The 27,880-nt window shown below is 52.7% G+C and overlaps 1 protein-coding gene across 1 annotated transcript in view; it reads left to right on the top strand.

Annotated features, from left to right (window-relative positions):
* Window positions 1–4,531: 4,531 nt before the first annotated feature.
* Window positions 4,532–27,880, top strand: part of MYH7B (myosin heavy chain 7B) — a gene marked incomplete at its 3' end in the record, with an annotated part of 28,636 nt that continues 5,287 nt past the window's right edge. The window contains exons 1-30 of the mRNA XM_080354716.1: window positions 4,532–4,630; window positions 5,398–5,553; window positions 6,417–6,520; window positions 8,247–8,390; window positions 8,484–8,640; window positions 8,743–8,770; window positions 9,869–9,965; window positions 10,823–10,846; window positions 12,812–12,904; window positions 13,681–13,744; window positions 13,866–13,964; window positions 15,020–15,123; window positions 15,634–15,772; window positions 16,325–16,443; window positions 17,242–17,391; window positions 17,710–17,880; window positions 18,609–18,788; window positions 18,876–19,008; window positions 19,457–19,533; window positions 20,856–20,943; window positions 21,398–21,515; window positions 22,125–22,248; window positions 22,730–22,866; window positions 23,301–23,556; window positions 24,116–24,358; window positions 24,748–24,924; window positions 25,247–25,392; window positions 25,985–26,075; window positions 26,669–27,058; window positions 27,753–27,879. Coding sequence (XP_080210842.1) covers window positions 5,457–5,553; window positions 6,417–6,520; window positions 8,247–8,390; window positions 8,484–8,640; window positions 8,743–8,770; window positions 9,869–9,965; window positions 10,823–10,846; window positions 12,812–12,904; window positions 13,681–13,744; window positions 13,866–13,964; window positions 15,020–15,123; window positions 15,634–15,772; window positions 16,325–16,443; window positions 17,242–17,391; window positions 17,710–17,880; window positions 18,609–18,788; window positions 18,876–19,008; window positions 19,457–19,533; window positions 20,856–20,943; window positions 21,398–21,515; window positions 22,125–22,248; window positions 22,730–22,866; window positions 23,301–23,556; window positions 24,116–24,358; window positions 24,748–24,924; window positions 25,247–25,392; window positions 25,985–26,075; window positions 26,669–27,058; window positions 27,753–27,879 — 3,877 coding nt within the window. The 5' untranslated portion in view covers window positions 4,532–4,630; window positions 5,398–5,456. The remainder of the gene's footprint in view (window positions 4,631–5,397; window positions 5,554–6,416; window positions 6,521–8,246; window positions 8,391–8,483; window positions 8,641–8,742; window positions 8,771–9,868; window positions 9,966–10,822; window positions 10,847–12,811; window positions 12,905–13,680; window positions 13,745–13,865; window positions 13,965–15,019; window positions 15,124–15,633; window positions 15,773–16,324; window positions 16,444–17,241; window positions 17,392–17,709; window positions 17,881–18,608; window positions 18,789–18,875; window positions 19,009–19,456; window positions 19,534–20,855; window positions 20,944–21,397; window positions 21,516–22,124; window positions 22,249–22,729; window positions 22,867–23,300; window positions 23,557–24,115; window positions 24,359–24,747; window positions 24,925–25,246; window positions 25,393–25,984; window positions 26,076–26,668; window positions 27,059–27,752; window position 27,880) is intronic.

The raw sequence follows: 27,880 nt of genomic DNA on the forward strand, positions 1-27,880 counted from the left end.
CAGCGAGCCAGGCTGTGGGGCCAGCTGCTGCAAAATGAAGCTGCCGTGCTGAACCTGCCTTTGGCTGCACCTTTGCTGCCCCGAGCTGTGCCCAAGTTCCTGCAGCACCGGGCTGGGACCAGCCGTGGATGCTGATGCTCTTCTGCGCAGCAGCCACCACGCTGGCTGGTCCCAGAGTCCCTCCAGCACCAGGATGTGCTTCCTGGGGGAGATTTTAAGGAGGTTTATTCCCCTCATATGTGTGCGTGTGTCCAGCTCAGCTGCAGCACCGAGGTGCTCAAGGTAACCCTTGAGCCCAAACGCCACAAGGCAGGATCTTGCCTGGAAACGGGGGACATCTTGTAAGGGAAAGCTACTGTTTGCAAGGTGGCATCCCACCAGGGCATATCCAGGCTAGAGACTGGAAACCTGGAATCAGATACTCACTGCAGTTTGGAGAAAGAAAAGCCCATCTTGTCTGATGGGCCACAGTGAGGTGAGAAGGTCTCCTGTCGTGATGTGGGGACATGCAGGAATAGTGCTCCCTTCTAGGTGACAGCCAGTCTTGAGGAAGGTCCAAGCCTACCAGATCCCATGAAAAACTCCCATGTCTGCTGACACTCCATCCTGAACAATTGTTCCTTGTCGTGAGATAGACTGAGCTCGATCTACTGCGAGGCTTGATGGCCAAGTGCTCTTCCCTTTGGGGAAGCAGTGCTGTGGTGGTGGCCGCTGTCTCTCTCGCTCTGGTGGGTTAAGGATGTGGAGATTTAGGGGTTTGCTTTGGAGGGAGCCTTGCATGGCTGGGTTGAGCCAGAGGGACACTGTTGGGCTGGCGGCGCTGGCCTGTCACCTCTGCCCCTCTCACTGTGAGCAGACATTCTCACTGGATGGAAATATGCCTGAAATAGCCCCTCTGCAGATTGTCTTTATCTAATCAGCCACCTTCTCACTCCCCTCCAGTGCATTTCAGGGAGCTGATAGGGGTGATATGTTAAGTGTGGAAACCTCTAGCGAACTGCCTGACACGTAGAGTAATTCTCCTTCCTGCCACTTATCAGAGCCTGCTAATGGGAAACATTCCTCCTAGGGGTCAGGGAGCAGCTGGGGGATTTGTCTGGAGAGGATGGCTGAGGCCCTGGCACCCTCCTGGCTCTGCAGGGCTGGGTAGGAGATGATCTGACCACAAAATGCTCACGGAAGGGGCAGCTCCACAGGCTGGTGCTGGTGGTGTCCTGTCCCACGGGGAGAGGCTTGTGCAGCCCTTGGGGACACGGCTGAGGAGCTCCATCCTCTGCCATCATCTCATGGGAGGCCAACATCAAGCACAGAGCTATGGGGGATTAACGTGGGTGCCTCAATGGTCAATGGAGATGCTCCCGCTGCTGAGGATGGTCGTGCAGGGCTGGTGGGACACTCAGATGGGCTATTTGGGCAACAGCAACCTCAGGCAAACTGCTCTCTGCTTCAGCTGAATCCGTGGGCTCCTTGTTGTGCATGGGGTTTTTTATGCGAGGTCCACAGGAGCCCTCTGCAGCCACTGCCCCTCTGAAGATGCCCTGTCACACCTGTCCGAGCAGGGCACAGCTCAGGCCTTGACAGCAATATGAGGATGAGCTTCCTACCACCCTGAAAACCACATCACAAACGACAGAGATGAAAACGTCCAAACTCAGCGGAACTGCAGTTCAAGCAGCTGCTGTAGCGACCATTCCATATTTCCCCTTCTACAGATCTGCTTGGCCTTTGATGGATCCTGCTGGAACCTCTTCAAAGAGGGAGAGAAACTAGGGCGAACAGAAGGAACTGCAGAAGGAATCTCCGAAAATAAAATCGCTTTAAAGATAAGGCAGGGGAGGGGGTGAGCAGAGCGTGGGGAGGGCACGTGCCCTGAGAAGAATGTGTGAGGCTGGGCCAGCTGGTAGGTCTGGGCCAAGAGCTCATCCCACTGCTGGGATGCTCATGGCAAAGGTACTTGGCACCAGACCCACCAAAGGCCTTGGGTCCCTCCAGGGTGTGGGTGGAAACCTGACTCCAAGCTCAGGGCAGAGAGGCAGAAGACCACCAGGGTAACCTCAGAGGGACCTGTGGTCCACCAGCACCTGTGGCTCTTCAGGACACTGAAACTCTGCCATCTCGGCAAGGTTGAGCACCTCTGTCACACCGTGGTCAGGAGGGGTCTCAGCACTGGTGTCTCCCTGAGGGTCTCACCAGGGCAGTTGCAGTAGACACATATGCAGAGTCCAGCTCTGCACCAGCTGCTGCCAAATCCTGACGAGTACCTGAGCTTCTGACCGGTGACCTGGTGAGAGAGTACCCACGTGGGACATGGAGGTGGGGGCTTGCACTGTTTTATCCTGACGTGCTCAAAGTCACCCTGTTCATGCTATGGAGTCCCCTTTATGGGAGCATTTTAATTCACAGGGGGGACTGGCACCACACAAAGCCCTTGCATTGCACCGTGCAGTCCATGAAGGCAACATCGACCCATCCCTGAGCTGAGCCGTCCCCTCTGGGGACAGGTCTGGAGTCTCCTCCATGCCGTGAGTCTCCCAGAGTTCACTCCAGAGCACGGTGGGAAGGCAGAGGGACCCCCTGTCAGGGGGATGTGGGGGAGATGGCACTGGGAACCCAGGTTCACGAGTGCAGTAGCAAACCCTGCCTGTGTGCTGGGTGGAAGGACTGACTACCACTAGCGAGCAGAAACCCCCTCCAGCACCTGGCTTAGGTTCAGGTCCTGTGGCTGCAAAAATCTGCAACCTGGGCTGTGTGCCCAGGCTGAAGCCACATTCCCAAAGCAGCTCCCAGTGATGCTATTCTGGCCGTGGTGGAGGCCATGCCACATACAGACTGGGCACAACACTGTGCAGCTAATCCTTAATCATCCCGTGCCTCAGTTTCCCCTTCTCTTGGGAGGATTCAACAACCCCAAGTCTCTTTGGAGTGTGAGGGGTAGTGAATGGGGAATGGCAAAACCCTGCAGCCATGGACCTTGGTTCTCCAGCATCATCTCAGTGGAGTCGTTTCTAATTTCTGTGTCCCTAGGACATGACCACACAACCGGGGAGCCAAGAAGCACCGAGAGACCTCCGTTGGGTGACGATGGGGAATGCAGCTATTCGTACTGCTGGGGGAGGCCAGATGCTACCTGTCCCTGAACATGCATGTGGGTCCCACATCAGCCAGCCCTGGTGAGGCTGATTTCCAGCTCTGGAGGTGGCTGCAGCTCGTTTCACATGAGCCTGCATTGAATCCAAGCAGCCCACAAGTGTCCCTGCTCCCATGGGGCACACGGAGTGGCTTTGTGTCAGGGAAGGAGCAGAGCAGTGCTGCAGAGAGGACTGTCCATGTTCCCTGGGGGCTGAACGGCTGTAGCCCATCCCATCAGGGCATGAACATCCCGGCTGCAATCCTGGGCTGCTCTGCAGGGCCCTTTCCCCGAGGGATGGTACGTGATGGTCCTTCCCTGGCCTGCTGTGGGCAGGAGGTGATGGGGTGCAAAAAACTATCCAGCCTTGCTTTGTTTTTTCAATGCGCCAAAGCAAAGGCAAAGAAAGGAGATGGGAGGCAGCAACATGGCCAGCACAGGGGCAGAAACCTCACTTCAGATATCAGCAAGTAAAATGGCTTTTCCTTGAGCTGGGCACAGAAATCCACACGGCACAGGTATGGGTCTGGCTGTGTCCCCCAGGTCCTGTTCCCATGTCATGCAGCCCGTGGTCATGCTGCCGGGACAGTGGGGTGCTCTGGGCTGCGATCACATTGTACATGGTGCCTTTGGGTGCTGCCCTGGTGAAATGGTGTGGAGGACACACAGAAGCTTCTCTGTAGAGAGATCTCTCATCTGTTCTAGACATGAACCAAGCTCCCAAGTCAAGGAGAATGAGCTCTGGGAGCAGGACCTGGGGTTTTACTGCTGGGCAGAGCTCACCAAGGGCAGAGTCCACCCACATCAGCCAGACAGAGCAGGGAGCTCAAGCCCACCTGCTGCTACAGCTCTGGGGAGCATCAGACCCCTCTGACAAAACCAGAAAATAAAATCCTGGTGTTTGTGAGGTTTGATGTCAAATAGGCAGTGGCCAGTGTGCCTCGGGAAAGAAGCCAAGCCCTTTGAGAAGAAAGAGGAGAGTAGCAGAGGCCAAGCCCCAAGCTCCTTCCCTGGTCTCCGCTCTCAGGCAGTGTGGCTGGGGACAGGCTGAGCTGGAGCAGGGCGAGGGGTTGGGATGCTCCGGCTGGCAAAGCCGGTGGCTGCACACACCCCAGCAGCAGCGGCTCTCCTGGCGGGGTGCAGGGAAGGAGCAGGAGGACGGATTGCTCAGGTGCAGAAGGAAATGCCCAAGTTCTTGTTCTTCTGCTGCTGGCCGGGCAGGCTGAGAGAGCTGGGAGAGCTGCGCTGCCTGCCCTGCTTCTCACTCTGCCTTTGTACTCGCCTGACAATACAGGAATAAAAATAACCAGGCTGCATTTGCAGAGAGATAAAAGCGAAGTTTGCCTTTTGTGTCTCTCCAGGCAGTGGGACAGCAGAACCAATGGAGCTGTGTGGACATGACACATGGGAATTTCTGACATATCTTTTCCCACTCTGACCTTGACAGACACAATAAAAAGGGGCTTTGCTGCGTGCACACAGCCACTCAGTCCTATCGCCAAGGTTAGTAAGAAAGAGCATGTCTGTGTGCACGCTTGTCCTCTGCTACTAACTCGCTTCACCTCGGCAGGGTGGACGTTCCCGGAGGACAGGGACTGACTGGTGGCACAGGGGAGGGTGGGACAGACCTGGATTGAGAGCATTTTTGCTGCGGTCTGTGCGCTTTGCCAGGTTGCTGGTTACCAGCGGTGGCTGTGTTCGCTATAGCTGCGGCGTTTCCGAGCTCGCTGTGGGATACAACTTTCGATGGATATTAGAAAGCACTGTCATAAATGTGCTTTTCCAAGCAGCTGTTGCAGCAGTCTTCTAGAAGGGATCTTCCCAGGGATAAAACCTCCAGTCTTGCTTTTTATCTTCCTGCAATATTACTCTGCAACATAAACCCAGGTTTTTTGTGGAGGTTTTGTGCAGGGATCAGGGCTCCAAAAGATCTATAGGGCTGGGATAGTTTTTAGCTGAGTTTATCAAGAGAAGGGGTGTCATTGATGATCTGTGATGATGCCTAAAATCCAAATGTGGATTTGGACACCAAAGTGATGCTGGCTCATCCAGCTGGCACTTGCAGTGCGGGGCTGATAGCAGCAGAAGGACAAGTGTTTAGTAATTGTCATGTTATTATGGTTATTATTAGCTGGTATTGTTGTCGCTGTCTTCTCTCACTCTCTAAATGTAAAAGCCTGTTTGGTGGCCCTGTTTCTCTTGGTTAGCAGCCCAGCAGCGAGTGCTTTCCCCATGCACTGACTCCTTGTCCCTTCCTTCCTTCCTTCCAGCTTTCAGGTGTCTTTCAGTTTTCCTTTGCTGTTGCCAAGTCTTTGTCTAGCTGGGCAAGATGTCTATGCTGGACATGAGCGAGTTTGGGGAGGCTGCTGAATACCTCCGGAAAAGCTACACGGAGCAGCTGAAGCTTCAGACAATCCCGTTCGATGGTAAGAGCCCAGGGCAGCTCTCGGCACAGCCCCAGGGCAGCTTTGGCCATGGCTCTCTTTGCGGAGCATCCCCGTCCCTTTCCCAGTGCTGGTACCTGTGGTACTGCAGGTGCTGCAGAATTGTCCCCCTCACCTTGGAGGACAGGAAGATGTCAGAAGTTGGAAAAGTAGATTTTTGACTGTCTCTTTGTCTGCTGAGATGTGAGTGGAAGCGGCTGCTCCTCTCCTCCGACCCTCAGGGACGGAAGGGCTGAGGGACCGGTGGCAAAGCCTTCTCCAGTTCTGTCTCATTCTGGAGGTGTCTGCTCTGTGCCAGCCACCCTGCTGTACCGCGCTCACCATGCTTGGGGCTTCAGGGCCCAACTTGCTCCTCTTGGCTTGACAAACAAGGACAGTTTTGCTTTCTCTCACCATTCTCTTTTCACGGTGATCTGAGTGCAAGCACACATGAAACAGCAGACTTCTATCAGATTAAAGTTGACCTTGGCAAATTAAACAGCTGCCAAACATGAAAAAGGCAAAGAAATCCCAGCTCCTGTGACTGGAGTGTAGGAATCATTGTCATTCCACGTTATTGGACTGCATTTATGCGTCTTTCAGCTGAAAATTTCAAATGATTTCCTACATTTCATATTCCTTTCTTCTTTCTCCTTTCCTTTCCTTTCCTTTCCTTTCCTTTCCTTTCCTTTCCTTTCCTTTCCTTTCCTTTCCTTTCCTTTCCTTTCCTTTCCTTTCCTTTCCTTCCCTTCCCTTCCCTTCCCTTCCCTTCCCTTCCCTTCCCTTCCCTTCCCTTCCCTTCCCTTCCCTTCCCTTCCCTTCCCTTCCCTTCCCTTCCCTTCCCTTCCTTTTTTCTCCTCCTTTAGGAAAGAAGCGAGCTTGGATCCCGGATGAGAAAGAAGCTTATATCGAAGTGGAAATCAAAGAAAGCTCTGGTGGCAAAGTCACTGTGGAAACCAAAAATAAGGAGGTAAGCAAAATACCTTTCATTTTCCAAGCGCTGGCAAGTGTGTGCGGGTGGGGGATACGCGTGATAAGATCATGTTTGAAACTATCCAAGCTCTTGCTGATAACCCTTCCATGCTGAGCGATCAGCCGTGCCCCGAGGGGACACACACCGCAGGGTGTCAGGACACGTAGGCCAGTTACTTGTCAAGAGTGGCAACGGTTCAGCATCCCCCCATCGAGGGTTTGCTTGCAAGCACAGTTTGCTGTGGGAGACAGACGGAAGGGGACAGGGGGACAGTTGGGCTGGAAGATCTGCCCAAAGGCAGCACCGGCTCCAGCACAGCCCCGTGCAATGCTGAACCGCTGCCCGGCTCATCTCAAAGGTCAAAACAAGAGGTAAGGGGCCAGTTGGCCAATTCTTGCTCATTTTAGCTGAGAAGCGCAGCAGAATAAGCGCTGGACAAAGGGGTAGGAGCAGCTATGTCTGGTGGTGAGGCGCCGGCTCTCCAGCAGCAGGAGGGAGGCAAAGCAACGATCAGCTGATATTTGTGAGGATAATATCCAGTAGAAATAGCCGCAAATTAGCTTAATTAATATTAATTAATTAATTAATATTAATTTCTCAGGGACAGGCGTTGAGTGGCCACGCAACATCATTACGCTAGTGTAAAACTGGGAAAAAGACCAGGGACCTGACCAGGCAGTAGATGGTAGACTTTGTTATTGCTGTTTCTTGGATAGTCGTCACAGCACTGAGAAGTGCTCATGTCTGCTGCATTTAAAAGAAATATTCATAATCGTCTTTGAAAAGTGTCAAAGTTTCGAAACTATTTTTGTCTGAAATTGGAAAAAAAAAACCAGAAAAAATATTTTTGCTGCCCCAAAAGAAAGGGTGTTGGAGAGGGGGTGTCAATTTGGAAAGTTTATTCTGGTGTTTAAAATGCTGTGGTTGGAGATTTTCAGCTTGTGCAGACAAGGCATTTTCCAAACCTTTTTTTGCTGTTTCCTCTTTAAACTGGTTTTTGTAGCAATTTGGCATGGATTTACAAAATTTTAAACCATATCTCTTTTCCCTGGATCAGTATTTCCAGCAGGAACAGTTTCAAGAGGCATAAACCCACCCTTCTCCTCTATCTACCCTCTTGCTTTCAACACCTCACACTCTGGGACCACTCACTTCACATTCACCTGTGAAAAAAACCTCTTAGAAAGGTTTCATTTAATCTTTACTAACAAGACCCTTTGATAAATCAAACTTCTTCCATTCAGGCCAGATATGTAATGCAATAGCTCCCCAGTGCTTGGTTTCTTGGGATTAAGTAAATCCAGTTCTAAGTGCTGGGGTACAGGCTTCAGCTGTTTGCCTGAATAACCGAGGGTGTCTCCGAGCTGAAGTCTGTGCTGCTGTGGGGTTTTAGGATGCGAAGAAGAGCACAAGACAGGGGTGTTAAGCATGTTGTGGGGTGACATCTTGGTGTCCCCCAGCTTGGACCCCCTTTGCTGGGCTCGGCCACTGCCCGTGTCCCTGGGGAGGGGACAGGCTTGGGCTTGCTTTTCCCAGGTGGGTTTTGTGGCTGGGGTGCTGGTGGGGCTCCCCTGGCCCCATCACCCCAAAATAGAAGGCAGCCCTGTCAAGAGGACAACAGGCACTGTCCCCAGCATGGGGCTGCAACTATGTCCACCCACCCCAGTTTTGGGGGAGAGGGTGTTTGGTGGGGCTGGGGTCCATCTGATGTGTCCTCTGGCAGACGCGGGTGGTGAAGGAAGATGAGGTGCAGCAAATGAACCCCCCGAAGTTCGACATGATTGAGGACATGGCCATGCTGACACACCTCAACGAGGCTTCCGTGCTCTATAACCTGAAGCGCCGCTACTCCCACTGGATGATCTACGTAAGCCGATGGCACCAGGGGTCACCCCCTGGGTGGGGAGGTGAGGGGACATCAGGGCTCCTCCATCCCTCATCCACCCCCTCTCCCCCCCAGACCTACTCAGGGCTCTTCTGCGTCACCATCAACCCCTACAAGTGGCTGCCCGTCTACACCGCGCCCGTGGTGGCCGCCTACAAGGGCAAGCGGCGCTCAGAGGCACCCCCGCACATCTACTCCATCGCCGACAACGCTTACAATGACATGCTGCGCAGTAAGCCCTCGCCCCGGGGACCCCCATCTTGGGGGGTTTGGGCTCCTGGGACAGGGGGTGAGGTGGGTGGCACCAGCCTAACGCCTGCTCTTTCTCTTCCAGACCGCGAAAACCAGTCCATGCTCATCACGTAAGTGCCTTCCATGCCCTTGCCCTGCCCAGCAGTCAATGTCCCCTCATGCTGCCCTCCTGGGCAGCCCTGGGCCAGCACCCTGAGCCCCAGGAGGCCCCCCTGGCCATGTCCCCCCTGCCCCAGCAGCTGTCACCCCTGTCCCTTCCCGCCCAGCCTGCCGCCGCACCAGGTGACAAAGCCCCCGGTGGGCTCCCCCACACCCCGACAGCTGCAGGAGCTGCCGTGGGGCACCCCGGCCACCAGCGTCCGAGGAGGAGTGAGGGGGAAGGAGAGATGGAGGCCAAGGCCAGAGGGAGATGGTGGTGGTGGCCTGAGGGGCGTTGCAGGGGAGGGGGGTGACATGGGAGGGTGTAGGCCAGGTTGATTTCAAGTGACATATAGATAAGGGCTATATAAAGGACTCTAAAGGACCCTACGCCGCTGCCAGGAGCCACGGACATTTTTAGCCTCCGCCATATCCTAATTAGGAAAGGCAGGGGCTGCTGAGAGATGCTTGGCGCGTGTCCGAGCCCTGCTCCCCGGCCCACCCCGGCTCTTTGTGATCTGGGATTACAATGGCAGATCAGCTAACTCCAGGGATGAGCTCAGTGGGGGCCGCCGACCGCCCACACTCTGCGCCGGGCACGCCGGTCCCCGCGCCCGCCCGGGCAGGACTCGCCCCGGCTCGGTGCTGCTGCCAGCTCCAAGCACCCCAACAACTGAGTGAGCTGGAACTGCCCGGCCGCAGCACGAGAGGCCAGTTCCCGCTGAGCATGAACAGCTGAAGCCCCGGGGCCAGGGCCGTACGGCCTTGGTGGGCGCCAGCACCTCCTGCCATGTCTGTGTTGGGCAGCTGAGCCCCCACGGCACCTGCAAGGAGGCAGAGCCTGAGCTTGTGATGATGGAGCTGCGTTTTGCTCCAAAGAGAAGCCCCAAAGATGAGCACGTACACCCTGAGGCTGGAGGGGATTGATAGTGCCGGCATCCCCGTCCCTCCGATACTTCGCTTCTCCCTCCAGCACGATGAGCGGGGTGGCAGGTTGGCAGGGTGTCTGGTTGAAGTTGTGCCTGTTCTTTGCCTCATGTCCTTGATCTGTGTATTTCTGTTACTCTAAGCGGAGAATCTGGTGCTGGTAAGACTGTAAACACCAAGCGGGTCATTCAGTACTTTGCCATTGTCGCAGCCTTGGGCGACACACCGGGCAAGAAATTAGTAAGACCCTCTTTTGAAACAAGTTCTTGCTGTTTTCTTCCTTTCTTTATTATTTTTTTTCCCCTTTTTTCCCCTCCTCCCCCTTTCTTCTTGTTACTTATTTTTTTCTTCCCTCAACTTTTTGCATTGGAAGCGTGTTTTGGTCTCACCCACCCAGGGCTTGGCTTTTCCCCGACTTTTGAACAAGCAAGGCTTGAAATTATTCTGCTCAAGGGGAAATGAGATTTTTTTAATGTGGCTGCTCAATCTGCGCAGCCTGCAAGAGGTGCTTTAGTTGCCCTCTATCTTCTCCCTCCTTCACCACCCCACAGATCATCTTCTTAAGAAGCATTAAAAGAATGGAATAAACCTGCCATTTCCCACCTTGTCTCTTTTAAGCCTTGCTTTTCACCCTTTTCTCCTTTTTTTCCCCTCTTGTTCATTTTGACCCTTTTCTACCTTGTGCTTTTCTTGCTCTTGTTTTGATTCTTGCATTTCTTTGGTGCTGGTTATTTTTGAGCTGCCCTTGCAATTGCTTATTTCTTCTTGACATGTTGAGGCTCCAGCCTGCTTTTCCCTTGTAGAAGCAAACTGGCTGCTTTAGGTACCAGATAAGCAATACTTCAGCATTATTTTCTTTACTCTTCTTTGGGTTTGGATTTAACTGTTCTTGCTTTTTGACGCATTTCTCTATTTTCTTGAGCTAATCTATTTAACAACTTTTTGGCATCTCTTATAAAGTTTAATCCTCCCATTTTTTTCTTGGACGTTTTTTGGCACTAAATGGTCATGCCCTGCTTTTCTGACCATGATTCTTGTGGTTCTTGCCTGCCTGCCTTTTCTGAATTTCTAAAGACAATTTTCTTTCCTTTCTCTAGGCAGCTCTTGCCACTAAAACTGGGGTAAGTGTTGTAGATTCCTGGTCTTTAGCACTGAGATCAGGGTTCTGCTGCAGCACAGAGCTGTGACGGGGTGATGGGGAATGTGCTGTGGGGCATCTCCCTTGGCTCTGGGAGCTGCATTCAGTTCCCTGCTTGGATTTGTATCTCCTGGCTTCCTATAGTTTGAAGATTTGGTGTTTCATCTCTTAGTGACTTTCTACCTTTCTGACTCCAGCCTCTCCTTCAAGGGATCATTACTCTTCAAATTCTCACAGAATGTTTGGGGTTGGAAGGGACCTCTGGAGATCATCTAGTTCAACCCAACCACCTAGTCCAACCCAGTCCAACCCATTTCAAACCAGTGCAGTGTTTGCCTGGGGGTGGCGTGGGCTCCTCCAAAGGGATAGTGAAGCCCCTTTGACCTGGTAAATTCCTCCAAGGCTCGAGGCCCAGGTGAGGGTGGTGGTGCTGGGGGGCAGGGGAAGAGCCTCTTTGCCCCGGGCAGTGCTTTGCTCTGGCTGCAGACCGGGACCATGATGGTGCCTGGACACGCCACCTTCTGCAAAGATCTGAGCTGGCTCGACCCACCACACTGCAGGCAGCTGATGTCCTGCTCTGGGGCACATTTCGGAGGTGCTTGCTTAGCTCCAAGGAAACAACTGAGTGCTTTCTAAATCCAGCAAAGGTTCAGTCCCTGGCACTTCCAGCACCCCAAGGGCTCAGCCTTTTCAGCAGCTCATCATGCGTCCTGGGCCCTCGCTTCCTCTGCATGCCGAGGGACAGCCTGTAGCTGATGCACACTCTTGGGCGGGGGGCACTCATTAATGTGAGTCTTGGACCTCTTGGGCAAACTTACTAAAGCTGAGATAGCTGGGGGGCTGACTTTGTGGGTCCCAGGGCAGCCCATGGGACAGCCCCTGTTCAATCTCACAGGCCAGGCAATTTTACTTCAGGCTGAATTGAAAGTTAACAGATCAAAGGATATCCGAGTGACAGAACCCAGGCTGTTAGTAAAGCCGTGATTCGCCGCTGCTCCCTGTCTCTTTTGCTCTTCAAGTGCCTGGAGCTGCAGAGGTGGGGAGCAGTCGTCCAAAAGACAGCGTGGCTTTTGGTGGGCAGAGCCCAGAGCTGGTGTTTCCCACCTAAGGAAAGCCCTATGGACTGTAATGTGTCAGAGCATGGGCAAAAGCTCTCATGAAATATCCTGCAGGTGTCCGTGCCACCAAACTCTGCAGCTGTTGTCAAATCCCACTGTCCTCCATGTAGCTTGGCACGAGTCTCTTGCTTCTCCCTGTGAATTCTTGGTGTCCTTTGTGTGCATTAGGTAGAGGCTGCCTCTTTCTCTTCAAACTGCACGTATGAGACACAAATGGAAAAACAAGTTTGGGGGAAGATTAATTTTGGGCCTTGCTGAGGGGAGCTCCAGTGAGTTCAGCAGATTATGCCAGCTGGGACCTGTAATGTGTTCCCATCACATTGTGGCCCTGCTGTACACGTTGGTGTAAGAGTCATAGATAAGCCTGTTCTCTGGACCTCTTCTTCTGCAACGTGCTGTGATTTGAACCGTCCAAGGCTTTGGTTTGGTGAAAGAGGAGGCTCCTGGCAGAGTCAAAGAGCCTGAAAATTTTCAGACTGTTGTGGTAACAGTCTGTGCTTGGTCTTGGTTTGTGTATTGTAGCAGCCTAAGAAAGGGGCTAAGGACTGCTGTGTGCAGGGGGGACAGCAGCCTGCATCTTCAGAGGGGCCAGTTTAGGCAAGGAGAAGCCCAGAGGGCATTGGTGCAAAATCCAGCTCTGCTGACCCCTAAGTCAAACTGCATCCTCTCATGAGACAAGGAGATGTCTCAGGAGCAAGGCTCTTAAAGACCGCCCAGGAGCGTGGCAGGAAGATGGTGCAAGGAGCCCCAGTCTCTGTTTCTCTATGTTTTGGTAACAGATCCCCTCTGGCTGGGTGACAGCAGACACATCTTCTGGTTTTGTTTTCCAGGGCACCCTCGAAGATCAAATCATCGAGGCTAACCCAGCTATGGAAGCTTTCGGCAATGCCAAAACCATAAGAAATGACAACTCCTCACGTTTTGTAAGTGCCTTAGCAAGACAGAGAGATGATGTGCCACGTTTATGTAAGATGAACGCATTGCTTGTGGTATTGCGGTTTTGTATGGTGTGAACCAAAGGCATGTAGCAGGATCTAGCTCTGCATCATGGTGAGACCGGACTGCTGAGGCCAGGCTTCTCCCTGCTACATCAGTGCAGTAAATGGGGTGCTGGCCCGAACAAACAGCTCTGCTGTCACAGCCTGTGGCTGGAGAGAAGTCCCTTAGAGCACCAAAGTGGAGAGGACCAGTAATCACAGCCTGGAGTGCTGGAGCTGGGACAGATAAGTGTGCCCCTTCCAGGGGGAAGCGTCTTTTCTTGCTAAGCCCAGCTGTGCTGTGGGATGCAGAGCTGATCGGCCACAGGTGGCTTTGATGCCTGTTCTTGTGCTTTGGAAGGAATGAGATGCTCCTGGGTGAGATTCCTCAGCACACAGCAGAGCAGGAGGCTGTGGGCAGGCTGCCCTGCAGAAGTGCTGAGCTTTAAGAACAGGCCTGAGGACAGGGGTTTATCTGCTGTGAGTGAAATTGCCACCTACCTAGTGTGTAAAGCCTTATGCCATCTGACCCTCTGCATATTACAAACCAGAGAACTTCACTCACCTCCCTCTCACAGACCCCAGTAGCTTGCCTGGCATCAGCAGAAGCCTAAGAAGTGGGAAATTACCAGTGTCTTGTAGTTATATGAGGTTTCTAGGAGCTGTTCGGAAGTGTACCTGTGCTGTCAAGCCCAGCACTTACCTCCTGTGCATGTTTTCAGGGCAAGTTCATCCGGATCCACTTTGGCCCCTCGGGGAAGCTGGCTTCTGCAGACATCGACATCTGTGAGTAAACGTGCGCCAGCTGCAGCGGGGAGGGATTTCATCTCACTGTTTGTGCCCATGCTGGGTCAGCTCCAGGAAAGAACAAGCCCTTTTCTCACTCCTCTGCCCTGTTTGCTTCTAGATCTTCTGGAAAAATCAAGAGTGATTTTCCAGCAACCCAAAGAGCGAAGCTATCATATCTACTACCAGATCCTCTCTGGGAAGAAACCAGAGCTGCAAGGTAAGGCAGCCAAAGCTGCAGCATAACCTTTATAACATGGTCATCTCAAAATAGCCACAAAGAGCTCTATTGTCAGCCACAGGGTCCCCAGGGAATGAGCAAAACCAGCTCACCATGTAGGTACTGCCCTTGAATGCTCTGCTAGCTGTGCAAGATCATAGGATTGGTGGATAATTCGGAGTGGAAGGGATTTCAAGAGGTCATCCAGTCTAGCCTCCTTTATCCTCACTGACTGAGAAGCCAGACTAAAGCCCTTTCTGCAATTGTCTATGAGCAGAGAAATGGTCACTCAGGGTCCACATGCATGGTAGAAGTACACTTGGCAAAGCTGCCTTGCATAGCATGCTCATTGTGTGGTGAGTACAGCGCTGACCTCAGTGTTTGCAGCCTGGGTATTTACTCATTTTGGGGTAAGGGGAAGCGTTTTGCAGCCCACTCTGGGCTTCTTCAGCCGTTCTAATGACATGACTTGTTTCAGATGAGCTTGAAAACAGCTGCTCAGCTCACTTGCAGCAGCCCTGGTGTAGACATATCCTAGATGTGTTCCCCAGGACAGTCCCACCTGACTTGAATTTGGCCCAGGGCAGTCCCGTGCTCTGAGCAGCCCTTCCCCTCAGGTGCCAGGGCACATGGAGTGCACAGGAAAAGTTTCCAGGCTGCAGAAGGATGGCTGGCACCATCCCCTGGGGTGGTCAGCCTCGGCTGCCGGCTCTCGAGCTTGTTGCTGGCTTGGGAACAATACCTTATTAGGCAGGTCTGGAGAGCTGTGCAGAGCAGTAATCTTATCTGGTGGTCACAAGGACATGGATGGCCACTTCTAAATCAGTCTGCAGCCTAGCTGTATCCCAAGATAGCAAGCAGGAGGCACATCAGAGAAGAGATGGACCCATGTGTGGACTTGCCTGGGCGTGAAGAGACTGTTCCTCCCACCGGCTGGTGCCCTCTAGTTGAGGCTGGTGAAGCCTTACCTCTTCATCTGTGCCCAAGGTTGTCCCTCTGCCCCAGCCTTGTCTCTGTCAGGCTGGCCTCACCCTCTGCATGTCTTCCCCCAACAGATATGCTGCTGCTCTCTCTCAACCCATATGACTACCACTTCTGCTCCCAGGGTGTGACAACTGTGGACAACCTGGATGATGGTGAGGAACTCATGGCAACAGATGTAAGTGTCCTTCCTTCACACTACACTGCCTGGGGGAGGGCACAACCGCCTTCTGGGCAGACATGGGGACATATCTTGGCTTTTCTGTGTCCACCTCTAAACTAGCTGTAAGATGCTCTATTGGCAGTTGCTCTACACATGCTGTGAGCCTGCAAGAAGGAGCAGAGTGACTCTGATCTCCAACAACAGCCTCCTTCAGGCAGAGAGAAGGAAGAGTAATTCCCTGCATTAGGAAGGGCCTGTAGCATGTGAGCACTTCTCATGGCTCACATGAGATGAGACCTCAGCTTGGAAAAGCTCCTGCTTGTGGATGCTAAGCTAGTCCTTTTGCTTTCAGATAGATCTTGTGGGAGCTGGACTCGCATTCAAAATCCCACGGACAGGTTTCTTTGTCTAGATGTCCATCCAGAGCCCCAAGATAGAGAGAGTGCCTTAGGAGATGGTGGGAGAACCAACCCTCAACTCAGAGTGCTGACTTTGTTCTACCTATACTACTTTGTCTCTCCTCAGCACGCCATGGACATCTTGGGCTTCAGCAACGATGAGAAATACGGCTCCTATAAAATAGTGGGCGCTATCATGCACTTCGGCAATATGAAATTCAAGCAAAAGCAACGGGAAGAGCAGGCAGAGGCTGACGGCACTGAAAGTGAGTTTGGCTCTGTGCTGCCAGGCAGATTCCTCCAAAGGCAGGTTGTGATAACTTCCCTGGGTGGATCAGGACTGCAAGGACCTGCTCATGAAGGAAGAGTTCCCCTTGCCTGAGGAATCTCAGCACAGGGTTCAGCTGATAATGAAAGAAGATTTTGATGTAGCAGATCTTTCCCTACAAAGGTGATTTTCTGGCTACAATCTGCTATTAGAAGTCTATGAAAGATAAGCAAGAAAATCACCTCTCTTCTGGTCAGTTCAAATTCAGTCTGTGGGAATCCAGATTTTCACTGGAAAATGCATAGAGATCCCCAGATCAAGAATACTCAAAAACTTGATAGGTATCTTCTCCAAACGGTGACTTCTCAGGCAGGAGAAAGTGTAAAATATCCAAGATGGGAAATCACATTAGACACTGGACAGACTCTGGAGCAGGTGGGAAAACTAGTGTAGTTAGCATTGGTCAGTGGAGGAGCTGGTAATTTTATTTTCTATTTTTCGTTCCTGGGGCTTTCTTGCTGACTCCCCATGCCTCTGCACTGTTTTACAGGTGCTGACAAAGCTGCCTACCTCATGGGAATCAGCTCAGCTGACCTCATCAAGGGGTTGCTCCATCCTCGTGTGAAAGTGGGCAATGAGTACGTGACCAAAGGTCAGAACGTGGAGCAGGTGAGTGGGACACGGGCTCCCTGCTCACATGGTGTGCGACTCCTCTGCAGGCAGGTCTGCTGTGTGATGTTCTCTGCACAGAGCAACTGATGCTTCAGTCCACTCTCTTGGTTTAGGAGAAGATCACAGAGAAGCATGAGGAGATATATCTGCAGTTACTTGCCCATAGCAGCTGGGAAAGATGGTGGCAGAGCTGACAGATAACTTTGGATATTCAATTCCGTATCTTTGAAATGTGGGTTAGGTAGCAGCCAGAAGTGGTCCTGTTTCTATGGATCTGTTTCAGAGACAGTCACACTCCCATGAAGAGTTCAGCTCTGGAAAGTAGAAAACTCACCTAAGAACTCATCTAAAACTCACCTAAACTGATCTTGTGAGAGACTCAAATGCACCAAAAATTTAGCTTGTCAGATTCTAGCCACATCACAGTTAGGAACTCAAAGCTGGTCTGAACAGTGCAAGCCAGTACTCAAGTAAAATTCAAGAAGACCTCAGGAGCTAATGTCTTACCCAAAGTGAGCTGTAGGCTCCTGCTATGCACAAGGCTTCTGAAAATATCGCTTTAGACTGAAACTGTATCCTAAAACCTTAGAGGCTGAGACCAGACCAGGGATATAAAAACACACTTGAGAGCATGTGAAGACTAATCCTGGAGCATATACTGTAACCATGAACTCCCTAAATCTGTCTGTCTGTCCTTTGTGTGCCAAGAGGAGCTCTGTTCTTCAGCTTCCAGCTCCAGCAAAAGCAGGGAGAAGTATAAGTGCTCATGACCCTCTCTCTGCTTTGCTTTGGTAGGTTGTCTATGCTGTAGGAGCCCTGGCTAAAGCCACCTACGATCGCATGTTCAAGTGGCTGGTGACTCGGATCAACAAGACTCTAGACACCAAGCTGGCCAGACAGTTCTTCATCGGAGTACTGGACATCGCAGGCTTCGAGATCTTTGATGTGAGTTCTGTGTGCCCTCTGCAATGGTTTGGGGGAATGTTGTAGCTAAACAGCTCAGTGTCTTCTCTGTCTTCTCCAAGAAACTGCTGGCCTTGATTGAAAAAGAGCTCTTGTCTGAATTAATTTATGAAGAGCAAACAGGCAGCTCGCAAGGGCTGTTCTAACATTGCTGTGGACACACTTTCCAGTGATTCCTGGCTACCTGTTCTGGTAGCAATCCAGATGAACCTGGCAAAGATCACCCAGACAAAGCAGAAGAGTGAATCCCTTTGTGTCTGGAGTTGCTCCTTCTGACGCAGGTTTGTTTTGTTCTTGCAGTTCAACAGCTTTGAGCAGCTGTGCATCAACTTCACCAACGAGAAACTGCAACAGTTCTTCAACCACCATATGTTTGTCCTGGAACAAGAAGAATACAAGAAGGAAGGCATCGAATGGGTCTTCATTGACTTTGGCCTGGACCTGCAGGCTTGCATCGACCTAATTGAGAAGGTAACGCATGAGTCAGGGCACAGGAATGGTACTTCTGGTAGGCAGCTTGTTTGCAAAGACTGGAACAGTGAGGGTGCTGTGCTACCAGAAATGAAACGATTCCCTCCCCAGTCAGTGGCAAGTGCCCAGCTTTGTTTTCCCTTCACTTCCAGCTCAGACTCTCCAGCCCACTGAGTCCTTTTTGACACAAATTATGACTTTATGAAACCACAAAATTCTGTTCCTACCTACCAGTGAGCCACAAAACCCACTGCAGCCTTTTCCTCCAGAGAATGGTGATCTCTGCCCCTTTTTTCCAATCCATTTGCTTGTCCCTCAGGGCATCTTAGTCAAGTACTCACCGATTCAGAACAGCTTGTATAAAAGATTTAAAAGATTTCCACCATGGCATGGAGGAAACTCACCTTTTTTTTGTTGTGTTTTGGAAAGGAGCAAACTTGTCAGGATACTGGAGAGGATCCTCCCCTTCCCAACAATCTGTTGGACCTGGGCAAGCCCCCATGTCTTGCAAGCCTGGCTGATCCCAGTCCGACTGGCTGGAGCTCAGACACAGCCTGGAACACACCAGTGATAGCTTGTTCCATGGCCAGTGTCTGGTACCATTTGTCTGAATGAAGACAAGGTCTCCCAATTTGAGCCTTGCCTCACCTTGCTCGGTGACACAGGGTAATGGGATAGGATGTGGCAACACTGAGCTCAGACATCTTTATAGCACCTTCTCCCTGCAGCCGCTGGGAATCCTGTCCATCCTCGAAGAGGAGTGCATGTTCCCGAAAGCCTCCGACATGTCGTTCAAAGCCAAGCTCTACGACAACCACATTGGGAAATCGCCCAACTTCCAGAAGCCCCGTCCGGATAAAAAGCGGAAATATGAGGCCCATTTTGAGCTGGTGCACTATGCGGGTGTGGTACGTCCCTTGTCAGCTCTTCCTCAGCACTCGCACCGTCCCTCTTGCAGAACTGTCCTTACCTTTGCCTCTCTCCTCTGGTGACAGGTGCCCTACAACATCATTGGGTGGTTGGACAAGAACAAGGACCCCCTGAATGAGACAGTGGTGTCTGTCTTCCAAAAATCCCAAAACAAGCTCCTGGCCTCCCTCTATGAGAACTATGTGAGTTCTACTTCAGGTGAGGAACAAACTCACCCCTTTTTTGACCTCAGTCTCTCCCTCCCTTTACAGCAAAGCCTCCTCACCCCCATGCCCAACTGTTGGTGCAGCATTCCTGCACCTAGCAGCCCAGGCAAAAGGAAGACCCACACTGACCCCTAAAATCCTGTCTGACCTGGGTAGGACTGAGCTTGTGCAGTGCTGTACAGATGTCCTGGTGGTCCTGTGACTTGGGATATGTGAAGGGGTCTCCTGTTACTAAGAGCTGAGGGACAACACCCAGCGCTGGGTGCCACAGCAGATGTTTTTGGTGGTCTGCGGCTTTGCTCTGCAGCAGGGTGCTGCCACCTCTGCTTTATACAGAGCAGGGGCTGTGGGCAACTCAGAGGTGTTTGGGGGTGACCCTGAGCCCTCCAAGCCAAGCAGATGCTTCACTGACGTAATTAATCAATATTTCAACCCAACAGAGGAACCTCACAAGCCAGGGACCAAGGAGAAACGTAAAAAGGCAGCTTCTTTCCAAACAGTGTCGCAACTGCACAAGGTAAGAGCCAGCCCCTCGCTCAAGGCCATGGGGGAAGCATGCTCAGAGTGTCCCAGTGCCAGTCCCGCTTGCCTGCCAAGACACTGGGGTATCTGTCAGCGTCCCAGCCCTGTCCCTGTGCTGCTAGGGAAGGACAGGAGGCTCCAGGCTGGGAGAGCGATGGGTCCCTTTGAGCTGGGGCTTGTGCTGCTTCTACCCTCGTGACGCTTGTGCTGCTCAGCGGCTCCTTCACCTTTGAGAGAGCGGCAGTTAAGACTTGTAGTGATGTTTAGATAATGTATTACATGAACATCACTTTAAGTCTGTGCTACTTCTCTCCTCATTCTTGTCGGCGGGAAGGACAGCCTTTGGGCAGAAGAAAATGGAGGAGAATCTTGCGGGTCTCTGAGCAGGCAGCTCTTTGCTGGCCTGTCCAGGGAGGTGACCTGAGCTATTTAGCAGCTCAGCATAACACACTCCCCCATTCCCATGCTCATGACAGGAGTTATTTGTCCACCCCAGAGCTTAATAAGCAACTGGAAAACAGCAGAGAGGGGTGTGTGAGCCCAAAGCTGTGTGCCTTGTGGTGACAGGGTGCTCAACGAGGGCAGCGCTTGTGTTGGAAACCCCATTCAGGGTGATGTGGGACTTTCTTCCTCCTGGACAAGTCACAGGCCTTGAAGAAAGTCTGCAGTGAGAATTTGCCCCATGATGTCATGGAACTTGTCCAGGACAGGCTGAGCCTGTATGAGCAGGGCAAGGCAGACTGAAATATAGAGGGTGCAGATGCCTTTCCCATAAGCAAAAGCAGGACCGTGTTTTGGCTTAGGCCATGTCTAAGCTTGAGCCCTGCCTTGGAGAGAGAAGGTGGCCCAGGCTGGATCAGCAGGGCCATCTGTCATTGCCGAAGGGCATGGACAGCACTGTGGAGGTGCAGGGAAAAACTGACAAGATGAGAACTGCAGCCAGTGCAGATGCCAGCACTGGATTTGCAGGTGCAGCAAAACTTTGCCTACAAATACTTGGGAAGCATCTGGCTTCTCTCCGGCATAGCAAAACCTGCAGGTGCCAGTTTGGCATGTCTGCCAGCCCAGTCCCCTCTGCCACCGCTCCCACCCTGGCAGAAGGCACTTGGTCCTGCGGTGGGGCTGGGGATGTCCCGTTGGCAGGACAGCACACAGAGCAGCCACGCAGGAGGAGATTACTCCTCCCTCATGAACAGTGGTAAGGGGCTCTCAGTGTCTGCTCCCTTCCTGCCCGTGGGGAAAAGGGACTGGAGAGATTGGTTGTAGGGGAGCAGAGAGCTGTCACTTCATGCCTCAACCCCCACATCTGCCCCACAGGAGAATCTCAACAAGCTGATGACCAACCTGCGCTCCACTCAGCCCCACTTTGTCCGCTGCATCATCCCCAATGAGACAAAGACCCCAGGTATGTATGGACTGAGACAGCACCCTGGCAGTCCCTTTGGGTGACATCCACATGTGGGAGATGGCAGGGACTCTCGCACCCTCTTTCTGCCCAGCCCTTTTCTTTCAGCATTTCTGTGGTCACTGAGGCCATCTCAGTGTGGAAATGCCTGTAACCCATGCCAATCTCCTCTACTGGGGAGAATGAGTTTTGCCAGGCTCCCAGTTTGGCTGTGTATTGATGGTTGGGCTGCCTTGCACTCGTGTGTAACAGCAGGCAAGGATGAGTCTTTCAGGCTGATTCCCGCTGTCTGAAGCCCAGGCTGCAGCATTGCTGCTCAGCGTAGGCCTGCAGGACAGGTTAACACCTGTGTTCAAAATCATGGGCTGTTTCCAGAGTTCAGGTCCATGCTACAGCTCCATTTCCCCTGTGCGCTTGGACTGAATGCATGTTCCATCCTTCTTCTCACCTGCAGGAGCCATAGATTCCTTCCTGGTGCTGCACCAGCTGCGATGTAACGGTGTCCTTGAAGGCATCCGCATCTGCCGTAAGGGATTCCCCAACAGGATCCTCTACGCAGACTTCAAGCAGCGGTAACTCCCTCTTCTTCCTCACCCAGCAACCCACGTGTGTTCTGTGGGGAGGCAGACTTGCCCTGGCTCTGACCCACTCCCCAGCTTGTGCAGAACTGGGCTAAACCACCACAACATTCCCAGTGCACATGCAGTTTGGGAAAGCTCTGCTGCTGGCTCTGTGGTGATAGACATGGATAGTCTGGTGCCAGACACGATGAGACAGCAGGGCTGGTGATGTCTGAGGTGCTGAATGCAGAGCTGGTGCAGGCGGATGGTGGCAAGGCTCAGGTCCTCTAATCCTGGCTCAGGTTTCTCTATGCCCTTGGGATCATTCATGTTCTCCGGGCTGGCCCCATCCACCCTGCTTAGCCTGGGCCTGACCAGGTGTGGTGAGGCCAGTGGCCTCCACCTGCAGAGTCTTCCTTCTGTTCAGGGACTAAGATCTGGTGGGGTTCCCTGGTGTCTGCCCTGCAGGAGAGCCCATATTGCACTTTGGAGCTCCAGCCTGTGCTGCAGCGACATTTGCCCAGGGGAAACTGGCATAGCTGGGGTACAGGTGTGATGATGAAGCCACCAACTCTGTGCTGGGGTTCTCTTGCATATCCCCCCTCTGCTTTGTCCCTGCAGCTACCGTATCCTGAATCCAGCAGCCATTCCAGATGACAAGTTTGTGGACAGCAGAAAGGCCACAGAGAAGCTGCTGAGCTCCCTGGAGCTGGACCACTCACAGTACAAGTTTGGTCATACCAAGGTGAGACCAGTCAGCTGGTCCTTGGGAGGGAGACGTTGCCCCTCCTGTCTCTCTGCAATCCCAGTTGCTCCTCTTGCCCAACTTGCTCTCTGCCTGGCCACAGCCCTGCAGAAGCCCTGCATGGGACTGAGGAGGGCAGAGGAAGAAGCAGGTTCAGAAGAAACAGGTCTGAGCAGAAAATCACTGCTGCCTGACCTCCTACCACCCAACACAGCACCTGGTCCCTGCTGGTGGATATGAAGGGATGTGTACAGGGCAAGGAGACTTGGTGCCCAGCTGTGCGTGTGTCTTGTGTGGGTTCACCTCCAAGAGTGGGGGTGCGTGCCTGTGCAGGGCATCTAAACCACTAGCACAAAGCCCTCGCTGCTCTGTCCGTCCCTGCTCTGGGCCATGTGTAGCCCAGGTCCATGACAGGTTGTGTTACCGCTTAGCTCTCTGTCCTCTCTGCAGTTGACTCCGTTCTCACCGCCTTGCCCCACAGGTGTTTTTTAAGGCTGGTTTGCTGGGTTTGCTGGAAGAGATGCGAGATGAGCGTCTAGCCAAGATCTTGACCATGCTGCAGGCCAGAATTCGTGGGCACCTCATGCGCATTGAGTACCAGAAGATCATCAGCAGGAGGTAGAGTTGTGGGGGGAGGCAGACCTTTGTGAGCATGTCTTCTCGTTCCTTCTGTACATTCTGGGGGGTTTGAGCTCTGGGGTTTGGCTATGGCTGGCGGTGTGTGGGTAATGCCCAGTTCTGGGTGAAGGCAGATCTGCAAGAAGTCTGACATGTGCCTGGCAGGGAGGGTCAGTGTATCTAGGTGGGGGGATCCTTTGGTTTCCACTGAAAGATTCAGAGGGCTGCAGAGTGAGGAGACCTGATGGCCAGGCCACACCACTCATCCCACCAGGGCCACTACGGTGTGCAGACAAAGTGCCATTTGTCCAACATACTGCTACTTGTGGAGAACAGAGCCATGTCCAGGCCTGCAAAAGCCAGGTCTGTGCTGTAGTGAGGATGTGACATGTGGAATCTACACCTATGATGATGCTGTGCTTGTACCCCTCCAGGGAAGCCCTCTATACCATCCAGTGGAACATCCGGGCCTTCAATGCTGTCAAGAACTGGTCCTGGATGAAGCTGTTCTTCAAGATCAAGCCTTTACTCAAGTCTGCTCAGACTGAGAAGGAAATGTCCAACCTGAAGGAGGAGTTCCAGAAGCTGAAGGAGGCTCTGGAGAAGTCCGAGGCTAAGAGGAAGGAGCTGGAAGAGAAGCAGGTCTCCATGATCCAGGAGAAGAATGACCTGGCTCTCCAGCTACAGGCAGTGAGTGCCTCACCCTCTCTCTGCAAGTGTAAACATGGTGCAGGGTCCATGGGTAGAAGAAGGAGCAGAGCATGCTAGATCCCTCCTTCTGTTCTGAGACCCCCTCGTTGCCACAGTCTGTTTGAAATGTGATGTTAAACTTGGTGCACACCTGAAGCAGCACCACAGACTTACCATCTCAGGGCTGCTGCAAATATTCATGTTCCCCTGGCTCTGGAAAGGGTGATCTCATCACAAGGAGGTGGGTGAGATGGCAATGTTTGCTCACCAAACCATGGCTAATCAGTGCCAGAAAGTGTCAATCCAGTGTTTCTTTCTTCTGGAAAGATTTAATTGCTATTAGGTCTTTGGCCCTGGTTAGTGCTAGTGGTTGTCCCATGGACCTTCAAAATAGGCAGTGACTGGAGCTGTCTTCTTTTTCATACACCTGAACAACTTGGGCTTGCTCTGTCCCTCCCACAATGAGAGCTTTATCTCTAGGCCAGGTTAGCATGGTAAGAGCCTGCCAGTATGCTCTTGGGGCAGTAGGTGAGCACTGTCCCTGCTGTGCCTGTCCCAGGAACAAGATAACCTGGCAGATGCAGAGGAACGCTGTGACCTGCTGATCAAGTCCAAGATCCAACTGGAGGCCAAGGTGAAGGAGCTGACAGAGCGTCTGGAGGATGAGGAGGAGATGAACTCAGACCTCACCGCCAAGAAGCGCAAGCTGGAGGATGAGTGTGCAGAGCTGAAGAAGGACATTGATGATCTAGAGATCACACTGGCCAAGGTGGAGAAGGAGAAGCACGCCACAGAGAACAAGGTAATGGACCCTCCCTGCAGAGTGCAGCATCATTGCCCAGAGGCCTTGGTGCTTTTGGGGGCACCAAAGAGAAATGTCAGGGACAAGGCTGCTGGTGTGTGGGAGCTGGGGCAGGGCAGTGCGAAAAGGTGTGGGAGAGGTCAAAACCTTCTGGGCTCCTGCCTCATTGCACAGGAGTGCTATGGGCAACCGGTTCTGTGCAATGGCAAGCGATTTGGGACACTGGCAAACCTGTGGAACTAGCCTGGCCAAGAGGAGAGGGGCTGGCTGCTGCTGTGATGCCAAGCTACTGTGGCCCATGGACTCCTGCCTTTCATGAGTCAGGCTGATGCTTTTGCTTTGCTTCCCCTGTTTCTGAGAAGACGCAATTTTTGACCCCACTGATGTAGGTTAAAAACCTGATTGAAGAGATGGCTGCTTTGGATGAGATCATTGCCAAGCTGACAAAAGAGAAGAAAGCACTGCAAGAGGCCCACCAGCAGGCCCTGGATGACCTGCAGGCTGAGGAAGACAAGGTCAACACGCTGACCAAAGCCAAGGTCAAACTGGAGCAGCAAGTGGATGATGTGAGTCCTGGGATGGTGACAGAGGAATGAGAGAGGTTTGAGTCACACCTCCAGGAGAGCACAAAGGCTTTCCCTTAGCGGGATCTGGAGAGTGGAATTGTTATCTGGTCCCCATTTAATACGGCCAGTTGACTAATAAGCCCACGGGCAAACTGCCCCTACCAAAGAGGTGGTGCAGAGAACCCCATGGAGAGCAGTCCTGGCCTGAGGGAATGGTACTGGATCTTGGGGCTGGGTGAAACTCCCACAGCAATGGACATGGGGAAGGTTGGGGCTACAGAAGGTTCTTTCCCTCCCTAACCTGTCTCACTTCATTCACCAGCTGGAAAGTTCTCTTGAACAAGAAAAGAAAGTCCGCATGGACCTGGAAAGAGCAAAGAGGAAGCTTGAAGGAGACCTGAAGCTGACACAGGAGTCTGTGATGGATCTGGAGAATGACAAACAACAGCTGGAGGAAAAACTCAAGAAGTGAGTGTGTGATATGTGCCTGGGCTGTGTGCTCGCTCTGCCAGGACAGTACCCACCCCTACACCAAGGTGACATGTGGCCTCTGTTGGGATGTGGCTTTGAGCCCTGCTGGTGTGGTCAGTCCAGACAAAATGAGGGCTGAGTTTCCCTGGGCACTGTATGGAGATGCTGAGGAGTTTGTCAGCTGCACAGACTAATAGATTAGGGCATGATAGACTTTCTTCTGCACATGGGGTTGGAGAGGAGAGACTTGCCTGACAGGATCCTAATGCAGAGCTGGCACGACAGCTGTAAGTAGAGACTTCAGCACTCATGTCCCATTCTTGTTGGGGAACTGGAGAACAACACCTGAGGACCTCATGGGAAGCCTCAGAGCCAGGTTCTCTGCCAGTTTGGTCACTCCAGCCCTCTCTCAGAGCCGTCAATATGCTGCTTCTTACCCTTGCAGCCCCTGTCCTCTGTGGGTGGGTTTTTTGTCCTCTAGACCTGGGTATTACAGTGCAGGGAACGATCTTCCTCTGGCTTTAGGTGCCAGGGGCACTTGGCAGGACAGTGTTTGTCTGACCACAGGCTCTGTGCTCTTTCTGTGCAGGAAAGATTTTGAAATGAGTCAACTGAATTCAAGGATTGAAGATGGGCAAGTGACTGAGGCCCAGCTGCAGAAGAAGATCAAGGAGCTCCAGGTATGGCAGGAAGAAGGAGTCCTAAATTTCCATCAGATGTAATGTGCCGAGGGGTCTGCATAGGCCAGTCCATCTCTAAGCACAGGGGCATCTTTTTGGCAGAAGTGTGATGAAAAAACCTGGCATTGTTAGCAGGAGCAAAGCCCTCTGTTAAAACATGGTAGACTGAAAATTAAAGAATGAATTATTGAGGTGAACACTAGTACCAGCATGGGGAACAGCTTCTAGGATGTAGTTCTCTGGCCAGACTAAAACCACAAATCCCGTGCCCAAACTCTGAGCATCTAAATCTAGTATGTTGGGCTGCTTCCTATCAGACAGAGACGCCAAGATTCAGGCTTGTTTGTATGGACATTCCCACTGAAAAGCAACTGATAATAATCAACCTGGATCCTGACGGCAGGGCACGGAGCAGAGCAGGAGCTCTGCAAAACAGGCTACCAAGGAAAGCCTGTCCCAGAGAATCCCAAAACAGCTCAAGCAATTCCTCCAGGCTTAATGCTCCCCGGTATCAGAGGAGACGCTTTGCTCCATTTTGGGGACAAAAGCTGCTGGAGCTTCACCAGGTTACCGCCTCATTCTGTCTCTGCCAGGCCCGCATCGAGGAGCTGGAGGAGGAGCTGGAGGCCGAGCGCGCTGCCAGAGCCAAGGTGGAGAAGCAGCGGGCGGAGGTGTCGCGGGAGCTGGAGGAGCTGAGCGAGCGGCTGGAGGAGGCTGGTGGGGCGACGGCCACGCAGCTGGAGATGAACAAGAAGCGGGAAGCGGAGTTCCTGAAGCTGCGGCGGGACCTGGAGGAGGCGACTCTGCAGCACGAGTCCACGGCGGCCGCCCTGCGCAAGAAGCACGCGGACAGCGTGGCGGAGCTCAGCGAGCAGATCGACAACCTGCAGCGCGTCAAGCAGAAGCTGGAGAAGGAGAAGAGTGAGATGAAGATGGAGGTGGACGACCTGTCGTCCAACATTGAATACCTCACCAAGAACAAGGTGCGCGCTGGCTCTGTATGGGGCAGGTTCATCTCTTTGGTGAACATCAGTGCAACTGGTCATGGCGTGTTCAGCGCAGCCATGTATGTGGGATGTTATCCTGGGTAGCTCTTTGCCATGGCCAAGTCCCTCTTTTTCACCAGGTATAGCTTGTCCTTGTGTTACTACAGCAATGCTTACAGGGTGCTTTGCTTGTCCTAGTCAAGTCTGGATGATCTGGCTGGACAGGATGAGAGGAAATGGCCTCAAGTTGCATCAAGTGAGGTTTAGACTGGAGATTAGGAAAAAATTATCCACGGAAAGGGCTGTCGGGCATTGGAACAGGCTGCCCAGGGCAGTGGTGGAGTCACCATCCCTGGAGGGGTTTAAAAGACATGGAGATGAGGTTCTTAGGGATGTGGTTTAGTGCTAGAGTTGGGTTAATAGTTGGACTTGATGATTCTGAGGATCTCTTCCAGCCAAAATGAGTCTATGATTCTATGACATCTCCTGGGAGACTGACTGCTGAGAGCTCCTGTGAGCTCAGCAGAGACACAAGAGCTCTAGCAGGCTCCTGCTCTCCACCTTGAGCGCACATGGGATGAGCCGAGCAGGGCAGCGAGGTCCCAGGGTGGTGCAGCAGCTGAGCCGTCCTGGGAGAGCGGTGCTTTAGGGGAGAGCCGGGTCTGACGTGGGCTTTGCCTGTGGTGTGCAGGCCACTGCTGAGAAGCTGTGCCGCACCTATGAGGACCAGCTGAGCGAGGCCAAGTCCAAAGTGGACGAGCTGCAGCGACAACTGACCGACGTGAGCACGCAGAGGGGCCGGCTGCAGACCGAGAACGG

This window comes from Nesoenas mayeri (assembly GCF_963082525.1).
Source record: "Nesoenas mayeri genome assembly, chromosome: 16".
In the NCBI taxonomy this organism is placed as follows: Eukaryota; Metazoa; Chordata; class Aves; order Columbiformes; family Columbidae; genus Nesoenas; species Nesoenas mayeri.